Genomic DNA, 14,494 nt, shown 5'->3' with positions numbered 1-14,494 from the left:
ATTATTATTATTATTATTATTGTCATTATTATTATTATCATTATTATTATTATTATTATTATTATTATTATTATTATTATTATTATTATTATTATTATTATTATTATTGTTATTATTATTATTATCATTATTATATTAACATCATCATCATTATTATTATTATTATTATTATTATTATTATTATTATTATTATTATTATTATTATTATTATTATTATTATTATTATTATTATCACTATCTTAGGTTATAATAATAATAATAATAATAATAATAATAATAATAATAATAATAATAATAATATCAATGAGAAGAAGAATAGGGATAGAAGAATAGGAGAAAGGAAGAGAAAGAAGAGAAAAAAGAAGAAGAAGAAGAAGAAGAAGAAGAAGAAGAAGAAGAAGAAGAAGAAGAAGAAGAAGAAAGAAGAAGAAGAAGAAGAAGAAGAAGAAAGAAGAAGAAAAGAAGAAGAAGAAGAAGAAGAAGAAGAAAGAAGAAGAAGAAGAAGAAGAAGAAGAAGAAGAAGAAGAAGAAGAAGAAGAAGAAGAAGAAGAAGAAAGAAGAAGAAGAAGAAGAAGAAGAGAAGAGATGAAGAGGAGGAGGAGGAGGAGGAAAAGGGGGAGAATGAGGAGGAGGAGGAGGAGAAGGAGGAGGAGGAAGAAAAAAAGAGGAAGAGGATGATGATGATGATGATGATGATGATAATAGCGACAACAATAAAAACAAAAATAAACTAATTAATTTATTAATCAACAAATAGACATATAAATAGTACAAAAAGTAGAAAAATACTATTGCTCCACAGCAGGTTCTTCTTGAATGATATCATATGTAGAGCGAGGAGTGAGTTCCTTAGCAAGACCCTCTCTCTGTTCTTCTGTCATTGCCCCTGTTGCTGCATACCATTCAGAAAAATCCACATATGCTTTTACCTGAAATAATTAGTGTAAATATATTAATGGTCTATCAATTATTTCTCTCACCAACAATCAAACCCCTAATGTACTGCTCATCTTTTGTATTTTATATTTAATCGACAGTAAAACAAATTGTTTATCCTGATGCTATTATTAATAGCCAAATTTGTGGACAGATGTGCCGACCATGAAGCCAGGAAACAGGATTCGACTTTTTAAATATATATATATATATATATATATATATATATATATATATATATATATATATATATATATATATATATATCAACATCATCATCTTCAATTACATGGGGACGGCAAAAGACAGGAGTATGGACTTTTCCTAATAACCAAAAGGCACAGGGTTCGAGTCCTATCCGCTTGAGCTGACCCCAGGGCACTGGTGCTTATCACTCAATGCTAATTTCACGCCTAGAGATTAATAAAGTATAGCAGAAAATAAAAAGTAGAAGAACGTTGTCTTGCATAATGTCAGTCAAGCATTTAGAAAAGGCTAAAATTCTGAAGAAAGTTAGTAATGACAAAGAAAAAAAAGGAACTATTATTTGCTGAAAACGAGAATTTAGTTCAGGTGATAGTTAATTTCTCACACAATGTACTGTGGATCCAAGCGCAATCTATATATGTAATTAGTCTGAGACAACTTAAAAGTCCCACTCAGGTGCTACCAATAGAGCTGCCCCATAAGGCATAACCTCAAATGCATACCAAAAAATAAATAGTTTGAATTTTAACTAATTAGTAATGAGGTTATTGATAGGGGGGGGGGGGTGGATTATTTCTCACAAAAAGACGAATTCTTCTCACTGATTCCCTGTCAAAACAGACCCAGTCTTACGCAAAACTAAATGGTCTCTTTTCAGAACAAGGACATAAAGCCGAATAGAAGGGAGAAGGGGGAGAAGGACACAACTCCCCCCCCCCTCCCCCACACAAAAGCAGCAAAGAAAGCCAACCAATCTGATTTGTAATCTATTTCCTGGAAGAAAAAAAAAACAAACCAAAACACCAACCTACCTTTCCATCAGAGTCCAACACCATGTTGCTATTGTTGGAATACCTCTGGGAAAACAACTGCATCTCGCCACTTGAGTTGGTGCTGTAATTGCTGCTGGTGTTGGTAGGGATGTCTGTGCAATTGGTGTCCTCTAAGAGGTTTGGACCAGTCAAAAGGTAGTTTGTTGGTGTCTTATCTGAAGCAGAACTGTCAGAGGTATTGGCTCTTGTTGGTGTTTGCTCATGTGGAAAATGGGGCAGGACAGCATGGGATGGTGAGGCTAAAGACCTTACAGAACTAGGACTAACTGTAGATAGAGGGTAGTTAAAATTTCTCACTAATAATGTTATATCGTCTCTCTTTTGGCACAATGTCTTATTCATGGCAGTTTCTGTCATGAACGTATCGTGATGAATGCGTACAATTCTGTCTACCACAGCCTGAGCTACACCTGTCAACGTCGTCTGCTGACCAAATTCTACAGCCACCATTTTGGCAATGTCCCCATTGACTGTCTCTGTTCCTGTGGCATCTGTAAGGGCTTGGTAAACTCCATCAGACATGATGACTAAGAATGCACATGAACTGTCTATCACCATTCCTCCGTCCACAAATGGATCTGCTATCACAGGCTCTACTTTCGCAGATCTGAAAGGAAATGAATAGAATAATTGATCAATATATGGAACTGATTTCAAAAATACAACAATGGTTCAAGACCAGTGGGTTATTTGTAAGATGGAAGAAATAAATATTACCAAGACAATTGTAGTGCAAAGGATACCATTGTCATATTTGAGCCTTAGAGTCCATGAAGTTTGTTTTTTTATGTATGTGGACAAAAACAATACATTGCTACCCTTCAGATAAGAAACTTATTTATCACAAAGTACTTTCTGCCAAGTCCAATAAATATATCTACCAATTCTGCTGACAGCAGAAGGATCAGAAAAATTAATGTTCTTCGCTTGTGAGTTAAGATTGTATAGACCAGAGTGGGAAAAATGTGGTTATTATTAGCCGGATTGATATTATCATTTGTGATATTTAACTGTCATTGGCCCTACATATTCCTGTTATTAATTAAAGCTCAAATATGAATTTCTTGTTGTGATTTTAGGATGAGCAAAACTTCAATTCATTCCCTTACACTTCAAACAACATTGCTACACATTTGTGTATTGTTAAATAAAATTGGATTTGGCAATGCTAGAAAGTTAATTTAGAGTAAGACACACAAAAAATGTGGATTCCCACTAAGACGGATAATTAATAATTTTCCTTCAAAGCCATAATACCCAAGGAGTTCAAGGAGTCAGAAGTTATTCTAGTTTCTGTTACATTGAAATGAATTTCTGTCCATTGTATATTTCATTGTCAGGTTCTTTGGTATGATTCTTAAAAGTAATCATTTAAGTGTATCAGTTTTGTGAAGAGTCTGTGGTGATGTCAGTGTGGGACAGTTGGATGGTTTCTGATTTGCGACAATGATTAACTGCTCTTGAAACTTCCGGTCTCTGCTGAAGTCTCCCTCTTTATCTCGCCTATTTTCTGAGATGCTTGTTAGCTAAAGTTGATCCAAAGTTTTTGAACTTTCTATCATCCTTTTTACTAGCGCTGAAATGATCTTAAAATGACTTTACCCAAATGCCATAAAACCCCTGAAATACTAAAAAAAAAAAAAAACAAACATATTGTGAACAAAATGCCTTTCCATAGGTAGGCCCGAAGTTGTCTAAACACCAATTCAAACCTTCTAACCTAATTAAGGTCATGCTGTTAGTTTAAGACAACATGACCACATCAATAAATAAACAAAAGTAGAAACCGTCATAATTGCACAAGGGGTGGGGGGAGGGGGGGGGCATATGGAGAAAGCGATAACTGAAAAAGTGGAATGAAGATTAAGTGACTCATAAATATTTAGAAATAACTCAGTGATAATATATATGACCGAGTATACATCAATGGGCTTTTGTGAAGTCACAACACCGCAGAACTTAAAGGAACTGGAAGAAAAAGAAGAAGAAGAAGAAGAAGAAGAAGAAGAAGAAGAAGAAGAAGAAGAAGAAGAAGAAGAAGAAGAAGAAGAAGAAGAAGAAGAAGAAGAAGAAGAAGAAGAAGAAGAAGAAGAAGAAGAAGAAGAAGAAGAAGAATGAGAAGAAGATGATAAGGGGAGGAAGAAGAGGAGGGGCAAGGGGAGGCAAAGGGAGGTATAAACTTACCTCAGGATATCAATATCTTTATAACCTCCCTTCACATGATAATCTCCAATACATCTGGTGCAGTCTGAATTGGCCACCCGCCTCAGCACTTGAAGCTTGTTAATGTCTAGACCAGCCTGCTGAAGTCTAACCTGTTCACCAGGGTCATTTATTGTGTGGTCATAAGACAATTGAGTTACACGCAACACACCATCCACATCTGTCTTTACAAGAAAAGCACGTGAATCTCCTGGATGAAGAGAGAGTGAAAAAGCAGAGATGGAATTCAGATTGCTCTGAATTTGAAACAAAAAGAAAATTATAATAATTTTTAAAAATTACTGAATAGACATAAATTATAGTAAAATAAGATCAATGGTAAATGAAAAGGACATACTCTCTATAAAGTTATAAAATGGCAAAACAAGAGATATGCTCACTTGGGGCCCTATTAGCATAAAAGAAAAAGGATAAACCTTGGACAAGTCTGTACAATACAACCATACCACATTTACAGCTATTAATGGGAATAAGAAAAAAAAATACTTCTTTTTGAGCGGCATCATTAGATATCCATCACATAAGGGTTCCTAAACAGAATATTGACAATCAATCAATAGAATGTCTAATGTCAACAGGAATCAGCTATTTCATCAAAAAGGCAAAATTAGGAGTTAATTCTCTTACTCGTGGAAAGAAACAAAATTGCCAGTGATGAGACTTGAACCCAGGACAACTGACTGAAATGCAATGCCTTACCCTCTCATTAATGACTATAGTGCATTACACGAGGATCTTAATAATTTTTCAATTTGAAAGCATATGCGTAAAATGTCAGTGATCTCAAATAAATGTTCAGGGCTGCAACTGACTCACTGTCACTTGATTTAAAAAGTACCCTATTTCCTTCACAATCAAGTCTTGCTGTAAACTGCAATGTTTCTACATGAGCTTGATCAATTATGGTCATGTCTGACTGTCATCGTATATATGTGGATATAATACCATAATAAAGAGGAGGATAATTTTATTAATCGTAGTTTCTAATAAGATTAGGCTCTGGATGTTTTAGATGGTTGAGTGACATCAAATATGGGTGGGAGGCATCAAGGTGTAAAGAATAGTGTCATAGGCTGTTGATTAAAACATGTCTGAGATCCCACCTCCCAAGGAAAACGAGGCAGTGAATTCCAAATGCTAAGTCCAAAATGAGAGAAAGATCTCAATCCAGTACATGTACATTTTCTAGGTAGTAGAACCAAAACATATACTCAGAATTTAAAAAAAAACATTTTAAAAAGAAGAAAGAAAGAAAGAACTTACCAACGTTTGCTACATAAAGCTTTCCATTAAAAACTAATACAACAGTTGCAGTCGTACCCCCAGATATCTCCCTCTCCAACTCTTGAAGTTTTGACATGATGTCTGGGTACTTTTGGGTTGCTTCATAATGCGTTATGCCCTAGCAGAATATTTAAAGATGACATAATGCAGCAAAAATTTATGAAATCCATTAATTCATTATAATTAATGTTGTTATTGTTATAATATTCTATTTTTGGAGAAATCTCAATCTGGTGACAAAAATTTAATCATTTATACTTTTTAATTTATATGACACAATACAAAGTTTGAAATGATAGAAAAAAAATCATTGGTTGCTATACACCAAATAATAAACTAAAATTAGAATGTGAGTATATGCATTTAAAATCAATTTAAACTATCCTTCTTTGAACAATTCAATTAGCAAAAGTAATAAAGCAAAATTATGATATAGTTCGAAGATAAAATACAAAATGGCATTATAATATTAGAACAACAAGATAGCAGGTAAGAAAAGTAAAGTAAGAAACAAAACCAGCTTCACTGGTCTTCTTTACATAAAAAATACCATATGTTTAACTGTCTTGTCATATTGACCATGCAAACTAGACTTAAAATAATAGTCCCTATTTACCTCTGGCAATCTGTCTTGAATTGTTGAGCGTTCAGCAAGAAACCCATCCATTGATTCAAAATAGCCCTTTTCAACACTGATGAAGGCCTAAAAAAGAATTCAAAATTAAAGCACAACTAAATGGATGCCAGAACAGATACTGAAATGCTGCTAATAGTTGAAAGCTTTATGGACCGAACCCTGGCTTGAAAAGTGTTGGGAGATAATATGTTGCTGTTTTTTACTCATATATCTCTATATCTTTGAATTGTTACTACACAAACAAACAAACAAAAAATGAAAAAAAAAAAAAGAATGTTTAAAAACAAATACTATTTAAACTGCATACGCAAACATAAATCAACTCTATAAATATGTCTTCCATTTCAATGATTTTACCACCCCAGACATCATATATAATGCTGCCCTTTCTAAGATTCATCCCGTCCGCTATTGAAGGATTGACTGAAAAAGTCGTAACCAGTCCTCTGGAAATCTGTTCCACATATTTATTGTCTATGGATAAATAATAGCCCAATAGTATAGGCGTGTGCAGTTTTTGAAGTTTAAGAATGTCTTCTAATTGTTATATAGATAATTAATCCTAATACAAGGTGCTGGAATTTATAGACCTTATTTGATCATGTCCTCTCTTTGTTGTATGTGTTCAAGACTGAGAAGTTTGAGAACATTTAGTCTTTGAAGATGGTTTTATCTTCTAGTGATGGTAGAAGTTTCGACTTTCTCAATTTCTCAACATTTGTATTGGAGATGTTATGCTGACTGTCCGTGTTCTTGAATGAATCTAACAATAGCCTTGAAAAGGTAGAAAAAAAAGCAGATCCATTAGGAATATAATTCTGACAACTCTGCTTTTGATGCAGCCTGTGATGAGTGATTTTTAAATTGTAATCGGTTATTTATCTGGACACCAAGCTATTTCTCTGTGTCAAGTTCCTGCATAGTAATTCTTTCCCCATCTTCTAAAACTGAGTTTTTTTTACTGTTTATGTTGTGTCTTTTATATTTTTTTTTAATCAACCCTTTTTCCATGACACTGGTGTCTATTAATACAATCGGTTTTAATGTATTCCCCTTTATACTATAAATATCAGTTTATGAGAGCTGGTGATGATGAGGAAAGTTACCAAACATTTTTTGTAAGTACATGTAAACCACATCAAGTGCTTCTTGTTTGTTCAACATTATACCTGTCCATTATGTCCAAAATATCTTAAAGTAGGGTTGTGCAATTGACTATGGACCAAACCATGTTGTGTTTGATTTATCTTGATTGTTTCAATGATCACTTCTCAATAATAAGTGTTTATATGGCATTCCCCAGAATACAAGTATAAATCACTGGTTTGTATTTTTATCCTATTGACCTGCTGCCCTTTTTAAAGACATGAGTTACTAGTGCTACATGCCAATCATCAGGGAATTTATCTTTGCTACGCGAAGAAGACTCCAAATAAACTATAAGATATTGAAAAATGGTTTGTTGTTTTTATGTTGTTTTTTATGGTGTTTTTTTTTTTATGGTTTGTTTGTTTTGTAATATTTCAAAATTCGAAAATGGTACATGACATGTAAATACATACAGAAAATCGGTACCATACATTAGCCAGTGTTCATCAAAGTTATTCAAGAGAGAGTATTAGGGTATGTACATCATAAGAATGATCAACATTTTGTCATTTACTGTTTAATACATTATTTATCAATGAATAAACCAAAGAACTGGACCCCAGAAGGTCACCGGCTCTGCAAATCTTGATCTTCTTAAAAAGATAAAAGTCTTACCAAAATTCTAGCGCGCCAGAATTTGAAAGTTCCTGAACCACAAAAATTCTCCTTTCATCTTTCAGAAATTTAATTAATTGTTTAAGCAGTCCTTCATAGTCATAAGGTTTATTCCCATTCCTATGGCATTAAATGGACAACAGCTTTGTAATGATCGCTCACTACATTTCAGGACACTAGTCTGCCATTAAGTACTTTCCACCCTATTTCACAAAGCGAGCTACACAATTGCTGCATGGTGTACAAGGGAAACGGCAGAAAGACTTTCCTAAGAACGAACTGTCGAGGTGCCTAATTGCCTTATTGAAGGCTAAACCCCTCAAACCTAGGTTGGTTTATACTGCTAGTCCAAAACTGTGACACTATACTGACAGCTACACTCAATTAACAGCATAATGAAGTAAAAATACAGTAATATCTAATAATTACATACTATTCACCTGCTTAAGAACTTCTTTGACCTCGTCATCAGTAAAATTTGGCTTCAGCTGGCCAAGCAAAAGCTCTGCAGGAATTCTTTGAGCTGCAAAGTCAGCCACCCGTGTTCCATTGTGTCCATCAAAAACCCCATACAGAAAACAGCCATCATGTCTGAGATGAAAAAAAAAAATTATTCAGAATTTATATTTCAATGGGGTAGATTAATATTTAAAGCACCTGACTTACAATGTATTCATCTCAAACTGACTTGGTTCATTTTCAGCTGGTCTTCGTGCCAATGCAGTATTGAACAAGGAGATGAATTTAACACCTGGATGCAAATGGGCTTCCAATGAACATTGTCAGTTTCACCATTCAGGAACTAAAAAAATATATTTTGGCCCCATGTTATATATATATGAGAGTCTGCAACTATTAAATATCATTGACATTTGTAAAGAGCTTTCCTTATGACTTTCTCTCCTTGCCAATTAATCAACTGAATTAAAGTAATTTGATTTCAAGCATGGTGTTTGGCGACAATTGCAGTTTTATAGATCACTCAAAAATAAAAATTATAAAAAGAAAAGAAAAAAGGAACAAACTTTTATGGTGCAAATAAATTTTCAATAGACTTGGAAGACTAGTTTTCAGTACCAAATCTAATATACTTCTAAACAACATAGTTGAAGAATCCAAAAAGACAAAAGATAAATTCATTTTAAGAATAACCGGGGGGAGGAAGATCTTGTTATGTGAAAGAAAGAAAATCTGTTATGAAACCAGACATTTACCTGAAGTGAAAGTTTCTGTCCTCATATTCATGTGCTTCTCTCCTATTGCCATCCTCTCTGTATATTTGATTTGTTGAGAGTCCAACACCTGACAGTTTACATACAGGTAGATCATCCGTCCAGCTAAGAGCAGAATCCTGTTGTAAAAAGTACCAAAATGTTTATAAGAAACTTAGCATTCCTCTTGAAAAATGCTTAATCTAAAATGTATATGGTGTCTTGATCACACCTTTTTCTTTGACAGATACTTTGATAAAAAAAAAAGAAAGAAAAAGATATAAAACGCCAATCTAAAAGATAGAAAATACCTAGCTTACTCATCTTTCAACAAAACAAAATGATGGTTAAAGAAAAATTGATAACTTCCAGAAGGTGCTAAAAGCAAGATTATTTTTTTATTATCAACATTTTTACGTTAGGGTGAATCATTTAGTATGTGACTTGTTTCATAAAGTTACAGTTCTAAATATTTATAATCTACCAGCATTATTACCCATCCTAGCTCTCCAAAATCATCAAAAAGTTAGACAACACAAACCCTTGCACTATCTCTGTCTCCTATAAACTCCCTCACAACTGCCTGCTGCCCCCTTCTTGTAATTTCGTCCTCTGTCTAAGATGGTCAAACTGGTTCAGATAATCTCACCCACTTTCACTGTCCCACTTTCTCCTCTTTACCAAATATACGATCAACAGTGCTTTTGTCCATATTTGTATTATTTTTAAAACTTCGAGAATTAAAGATTTGCACATTCAATAAGTCTCATTACACAGGTACCTCCTGACAATCAGTTTCTCGTAAATGGCATTATGTTTTACTAAGGGCTGTGGCTATTCTGACTCAAGTCTGAATATTCTCCCATGGCTATAAAACTCCAATGCGCAGGTGCAATCAAAAAGATATTCAGACTCAAGTCTGAATATCCTAGTCTCCCTTGGCAATATAGATGGGTTTTTTTTGTTGCTGTTTTTTTTTTAATTTGAGTTTATTGTAATAAGTAAAAATTTGCTCTGAACTCTTCCTCTGCTTCTATCAGTCCACACTCTTTGCCCACTGCCCTCACTGTGTCCCCACTTTGTTTAGATATTTCTTCCCCACTTGGCAGCATTTTATCTCCATATAAGCCTAAGCAGTTAATCAATGCACTCGCTCAATACAAAAATCAAGATGACTGAAGTGATTGGGCCCAACATTGTAATTGTCTACAATACATAAAATGCGGTTAAATTGCCCAGAAAAAAATAATATAGAAAAGAAAATGAGCCTAGCATGAAAGGATTTTGGGTGGATGCCATGAGCCATCATATGAGTGAAAGTTGAGGTACATAAAAAGAATCTAAAATTTGGCACATACACTCTGATACACAAAATCCTAAATCATTGAGTCATTGAGTAAAAAAGGTAGACCCTACTTCTACTTCTGGTTTCCCAGACATCCGTCTGGAAAAAACAATTTTCGTTATTCCCAGACACATGTAACCAGTTGGCAGAAAGATTTTATGCAAAATGCCAAACTTGGTGTGAAAAATACCAAATATTCTGAAAAAAAAAATGCCAGTGGTTAGTTGTGTCCCAAAACAGTCAATATCAAGTGATATTTAACACAAGATGAAAGTAAATAGTGATCAATTTTTTGGGGTTTTTTTTTTTTTTGTTTGTTTTTTTAAAAAAGCAAATGGATCAATGAAATTTCTTTTGTCACTTTGAACTGAAAACGTCAAACTGGCAATTCGCCTTTTTATTTTCAACCAGGAACAAAGTTGTTCATCATCAAATCTGTTCATAGTCCATTAAAATCGTTACTACCTACTAGTGCCGCGCTGAAGACCGGTCTGGACCGCGGTCCGACGGTCTTTTAGCTGTGAACCGAAGACCGGTCCCAGAGGGGAAGATCGGCGGCGGTCCTCACTTCTTATCACCTTTCAACTAGTGCGGGGCGGTCCTTGCAAGGACCACGGTCCTACGGTCTCGCGCCATAGCCTACTACTTCACCAGCGATTCGTTGCTTCGGTTGCCTATCTTCCACCAACAAGATATGAAGTGAGTAGAAAAGTGCCAGAAGACAATAGAGAATAAAAATTTTTCGCGGCGGTGGTGGGGTTCGAACCTGCGACCTTATTGGTACGACAACTCCGCCTGGCAGGTGAGAGCGTGGCTCTACCGTGTGAGCTATCCACGAACACAAAAATATTCGTTTCAAACCCAAGTCATTTCTAGATCCCTCTCTCACCCACTTCTTGAGACCGCCGATTCGTTCGCACACCACCATCGCGAAGTAATTTTGACCAGCAGTTAAGCTTAATAGCCAATATTCTCAACACAAACATATAACATAGAAACGATTGAGACATTGAGTATGCTCCGGTGTATGGGGTGAATTTTTAATTCAGAAAAGTGAGTGGAGCAGGCACTTATGTTGGTAACAACAAGATATGAAGTGAGTAGAAAAGTGCCAGAAGACAATAGAGAATAAAAATTTTTCGCGGCGGTGGTGGGGTTCGAACCTGCGACCTTATTGGTACGACAACTCCGCCTGGCAGGTGAGAGCGTGGCTCTACCGTGTGAGCTATCCACGAACACAAAAATATTCGTTTCAAACCCAAGTCATTTCTAGATCCCTCTCTCACCCACTTCTTGAGACCGCCGATTCGTTCGCACACCACCATCGCGAAGTAATTTTGACCAGCAGTTAAGCTTAATAGCCAATATTCTCAACACAAACATATAACATAGAAACGATTGAGACATTGAGTATGCTCCGGTGTATGGGGTGAATTTTTAATTCAGAAAAGTGAGTGGAGCAGGCACTTATGTTGGTAACAACAAGATATGAAGTGAGTAGAAAAGTGCCAGAAGACAATAGAGAATAAAAATTTTTCGCGGCGGTGGTGGGGTTCGAACCTGCGACCTTATTGGTACGACAACTCCGCCTGGCAGGTGAGAGCGTGGCTCTACCGTGTGAGCTATCCACGAACACAAAAATATTCGTTTCAAACCCAAGTCATTTCTAGATCCCTCTCTCACCCACTTCTTGAGACCGCCGATTCGTTCGCACACCACCATCGCGAAGTAATTTTGACCAGCAGTTAAGCTTAATAGCCAATATTCTCAACACAAACATATAACATAGAAACGATTGAGACATTGAGTATGCTCCGGTGTATGGGGTGAATTTTTAATTCAGAAAAGTGAGTGGAGCAGGCACTTATGTTGGTAACAACAAGATATGAAGTGAGTAGAAAAGTGCCAGAAGACAATAGAGAATAAAAATTTTTCTTCCACCAATCACCACCCATCCCACTTAATTAATCGCACCCACCCCCCTTTGCCATACACTAAACGACACAGACGACCATACAGGCAGACGACCACCAACCTCCACTCCGCAAACCGCCCTTTCGTGTGTGAGATGGGGGAACAGGAGGCGCACGCCTTGGACGATTCCATTATACGGGGTAAATTTCAAAATTTACTACACCATAATGATCGCAATGACAATGATCTATGGTGAAGGCATGACCCTCTTCTCTAATGGGTTATTGTTTGAAATGTATGTGACTACAAAAGATGTGTGTGTTTGTGTGTGTGTGTGTGTGTGTGTGTGTGTGTGTGTCGAACCTAGCAAGTAGCAAATCCGAATTTTTGTTTCTTTTGTCCACTCTTGTCACCATCCTTCTATCGCAGTGTTGTCATTTAAATAATACAATATATTAAATTTCGTTGGTGTTTTTACTAATCAAATAATATGAGTTTCATTAGTTTCTTCCTTCCAAAAAACCAGTTATAACGTCTGAATTTTAAAAAGTCCAATAGAATTTGGGGACCCGATAGCTAGTTGATGAGCACTCTCTTTATACGCAAGGGCCAGAGATCGTTCCGGGTACAGTCGATTTTTTTCTGAATCCCGTCTACATCAATGAATTGGTAGCTGAGTTTGTTAGATCTGGGAAAAGTCACCATCGACCTCTTATCACCTCATCCACCCCCTCTTATATAACTTCACGTTCTCTCTTATCTCAATGCTCGCTGCCCTCAATGTGGTGGTGGGGGGGGGGGGGAGGGGGGGTAGGGGGGGGGGGGGAGGAGTTGCGTGTGTGTATCAACCCGAACAACTCGATCAAGCCTTGGGGATGCATTATCCGTAATGAGGATAAAATTTCAAATTTATAATTATCGAAAGTAACAATGAAGTACGTGAGCAAATAAGAAGGCATCACCCTTCTCTAATTAGGTTACAATTTTGAAATGAAGTGTGACTACTCCGTGTTTTACTCTGTAGGCCCGTTTTCATCGTTAGCGTCTAACGTTCAGAATGAACGATGCCAAGATATCAAAGGTCAAACGTTCGAATTCCAACAGTCTCTCAGAATGTTCAATGTCGAAAAGGACGGTCCTAGACCGGTCTTGCGTCTTCATTTCCAAGGACCGTAGGACCGTGGTCCTTAAGCTTGCAAGTGACCGCCCCGCACTTTCCATGCAGCAAGATATGAAGTGAGTAGAATAGTGCCAGAAGACATAGAGAAAAAATTTTTCTCGCGGCGGTGGTGGGGTTTGAACTGCGACCTATGGTACGACCACTCGCCTGAGTGGAGCGTGGCTCTACGTGTGAGCTATCCACAACACAAAATATTCGTTTCAACCAATCATTTCTAGATCCTCTCTCACCACTTCTGGGACACCGATTCGTTCGCCCACCACCATCGCGAGTATTTGACCAGCAGTTAAGCTAATAGCCAATATTCTCAACATAACATATCACATAGAAACGATTGAGACATTGAGTATGCTCCGTTATGGGGTGAAGTTTTTAATTCAGAAAATTTGGTGAGCAGGCACTATGTTGGTAACAACAAGATATGAAGTGAGTAGAAAGTGCAGAAGACAATAGACTATAGAGATAAAAAATTTTCGCAGGCGGTGGTGGGTTGAACCATCCATCCTCTTCCCCACCTCTGTCTGAGTCTTGGAATAATCACAGGGTTTGACTTACAGTACAGTCAGTTACAATTACAGTACAGTACAGGAGAAGTTTAAACAAAAAGAAGAAAAGAACAGAAAGAAAGAAAGAAGAAGGAGTGTAAATTTTTACTAAAATTAAAAAGTAAAAGTAGAGGTACAAGTAAAAGTAAGGACTCACTTGTATTCCTAATGACATTCCTGGTCCACCATTGCTGAGGGGCCCATTCGCCATATTTTCTTTGCTTTTAAATCAGCTCAGTGCTTTTGATCAATTCACCAGTTTTCAGAGAGAGCGAGAGATCTACACTTTAAGAGTATTTACATTTTTATTTTCATAATAACTGAGTGTTGATCTCAATGTTCTCCCTTCTTTCGTCTCATACTTGTTCATTGTTTTCTTTGCGTTAGCCAAAACAAGCCTTTCTTTAGGAAGAGT

General features: G+C 36.2%; 1 protein-coding gene across 1 annotated transcript; it reads right to left on the bottom strand.

Moving 5' to 3' along the window:
* Window positions 1-726: 726 nt before the first annotated feature.
* On the bottom strand, window positions 727-14,464 carry LOC144972856 (TGF-beta-activated kinase 1 and MAP3K7-binding protein 1-like). Its single transcript, XM_078914592.1, has 8 exons — window positions 14,237-14,464; window positions 9,099-9,235; window positions 8,325-8,475; window positions 6,100-6,186; window positions 5,463-5,601; window positions 4,161-4,389; window positions 1,956-2,583; window positions 727-929 (listed from the first exon to the last, which is right to left on the bottom strand). The coding sequence occupies exons 1-8, from the start codon at window positions 14,288-14,290 to the stop codon at window positions 789-791; spliced, it is 1,566 nt and encodes a 521-aa protein (XP_078770718.1). The 5' UTR covers window positions 14,291-14,464; the 3' UTR covers window positions 727-788.
* Between the last annotated feature and the right edge of the window lie 30 nt (window positions 14,465-14,494).

Source organism: Berghia stephanieae, chromosome 5, assembly GCF_034508935.2.
Source record: "Berghia stephanieae isolate SIO BIC M18660-M18661 chromosome 5, UCSD_Bste_1.3, whole genome shotgun sequence".
Lineage (NCBI taxonomy): Eukaryota > Metazoa > Mollusca > Gastropoda > Nudibranchia > Aeolidiidae > Berghia > Berghia stephanieae.
This window is presented reverse-complemented; position numbering and strand designations above follow the sequence as displayed.

What these genes read in the sequence shown, in the direction of transcription:
- LOC144972856 (XM_078914592.1), bottom strand. Translation starts at nt 14,290, where the DNA reads ATGGCGAATGGGCCCCTCAGCAATGGTGGACCAGGAATGTCATTAGGA. An exon ending in GACAGAAACTTTCACTTCAG is followed by an intron (nt 8,476 to 9,098) that starts GTAAATGTCTGG and finishes TTTTCATCTCAG; the next exon opens with ACATGATGGCTGTTTTCTGT. An exon ending in TGTTGGACTCTGATGGAAAG is followed by an intron (nt 930 to 1,955) that starts GTAGGTTGGTGT and finishes TAATTATTTCAG; the next exon opens with GTAAAAGCATATGTGGATTT.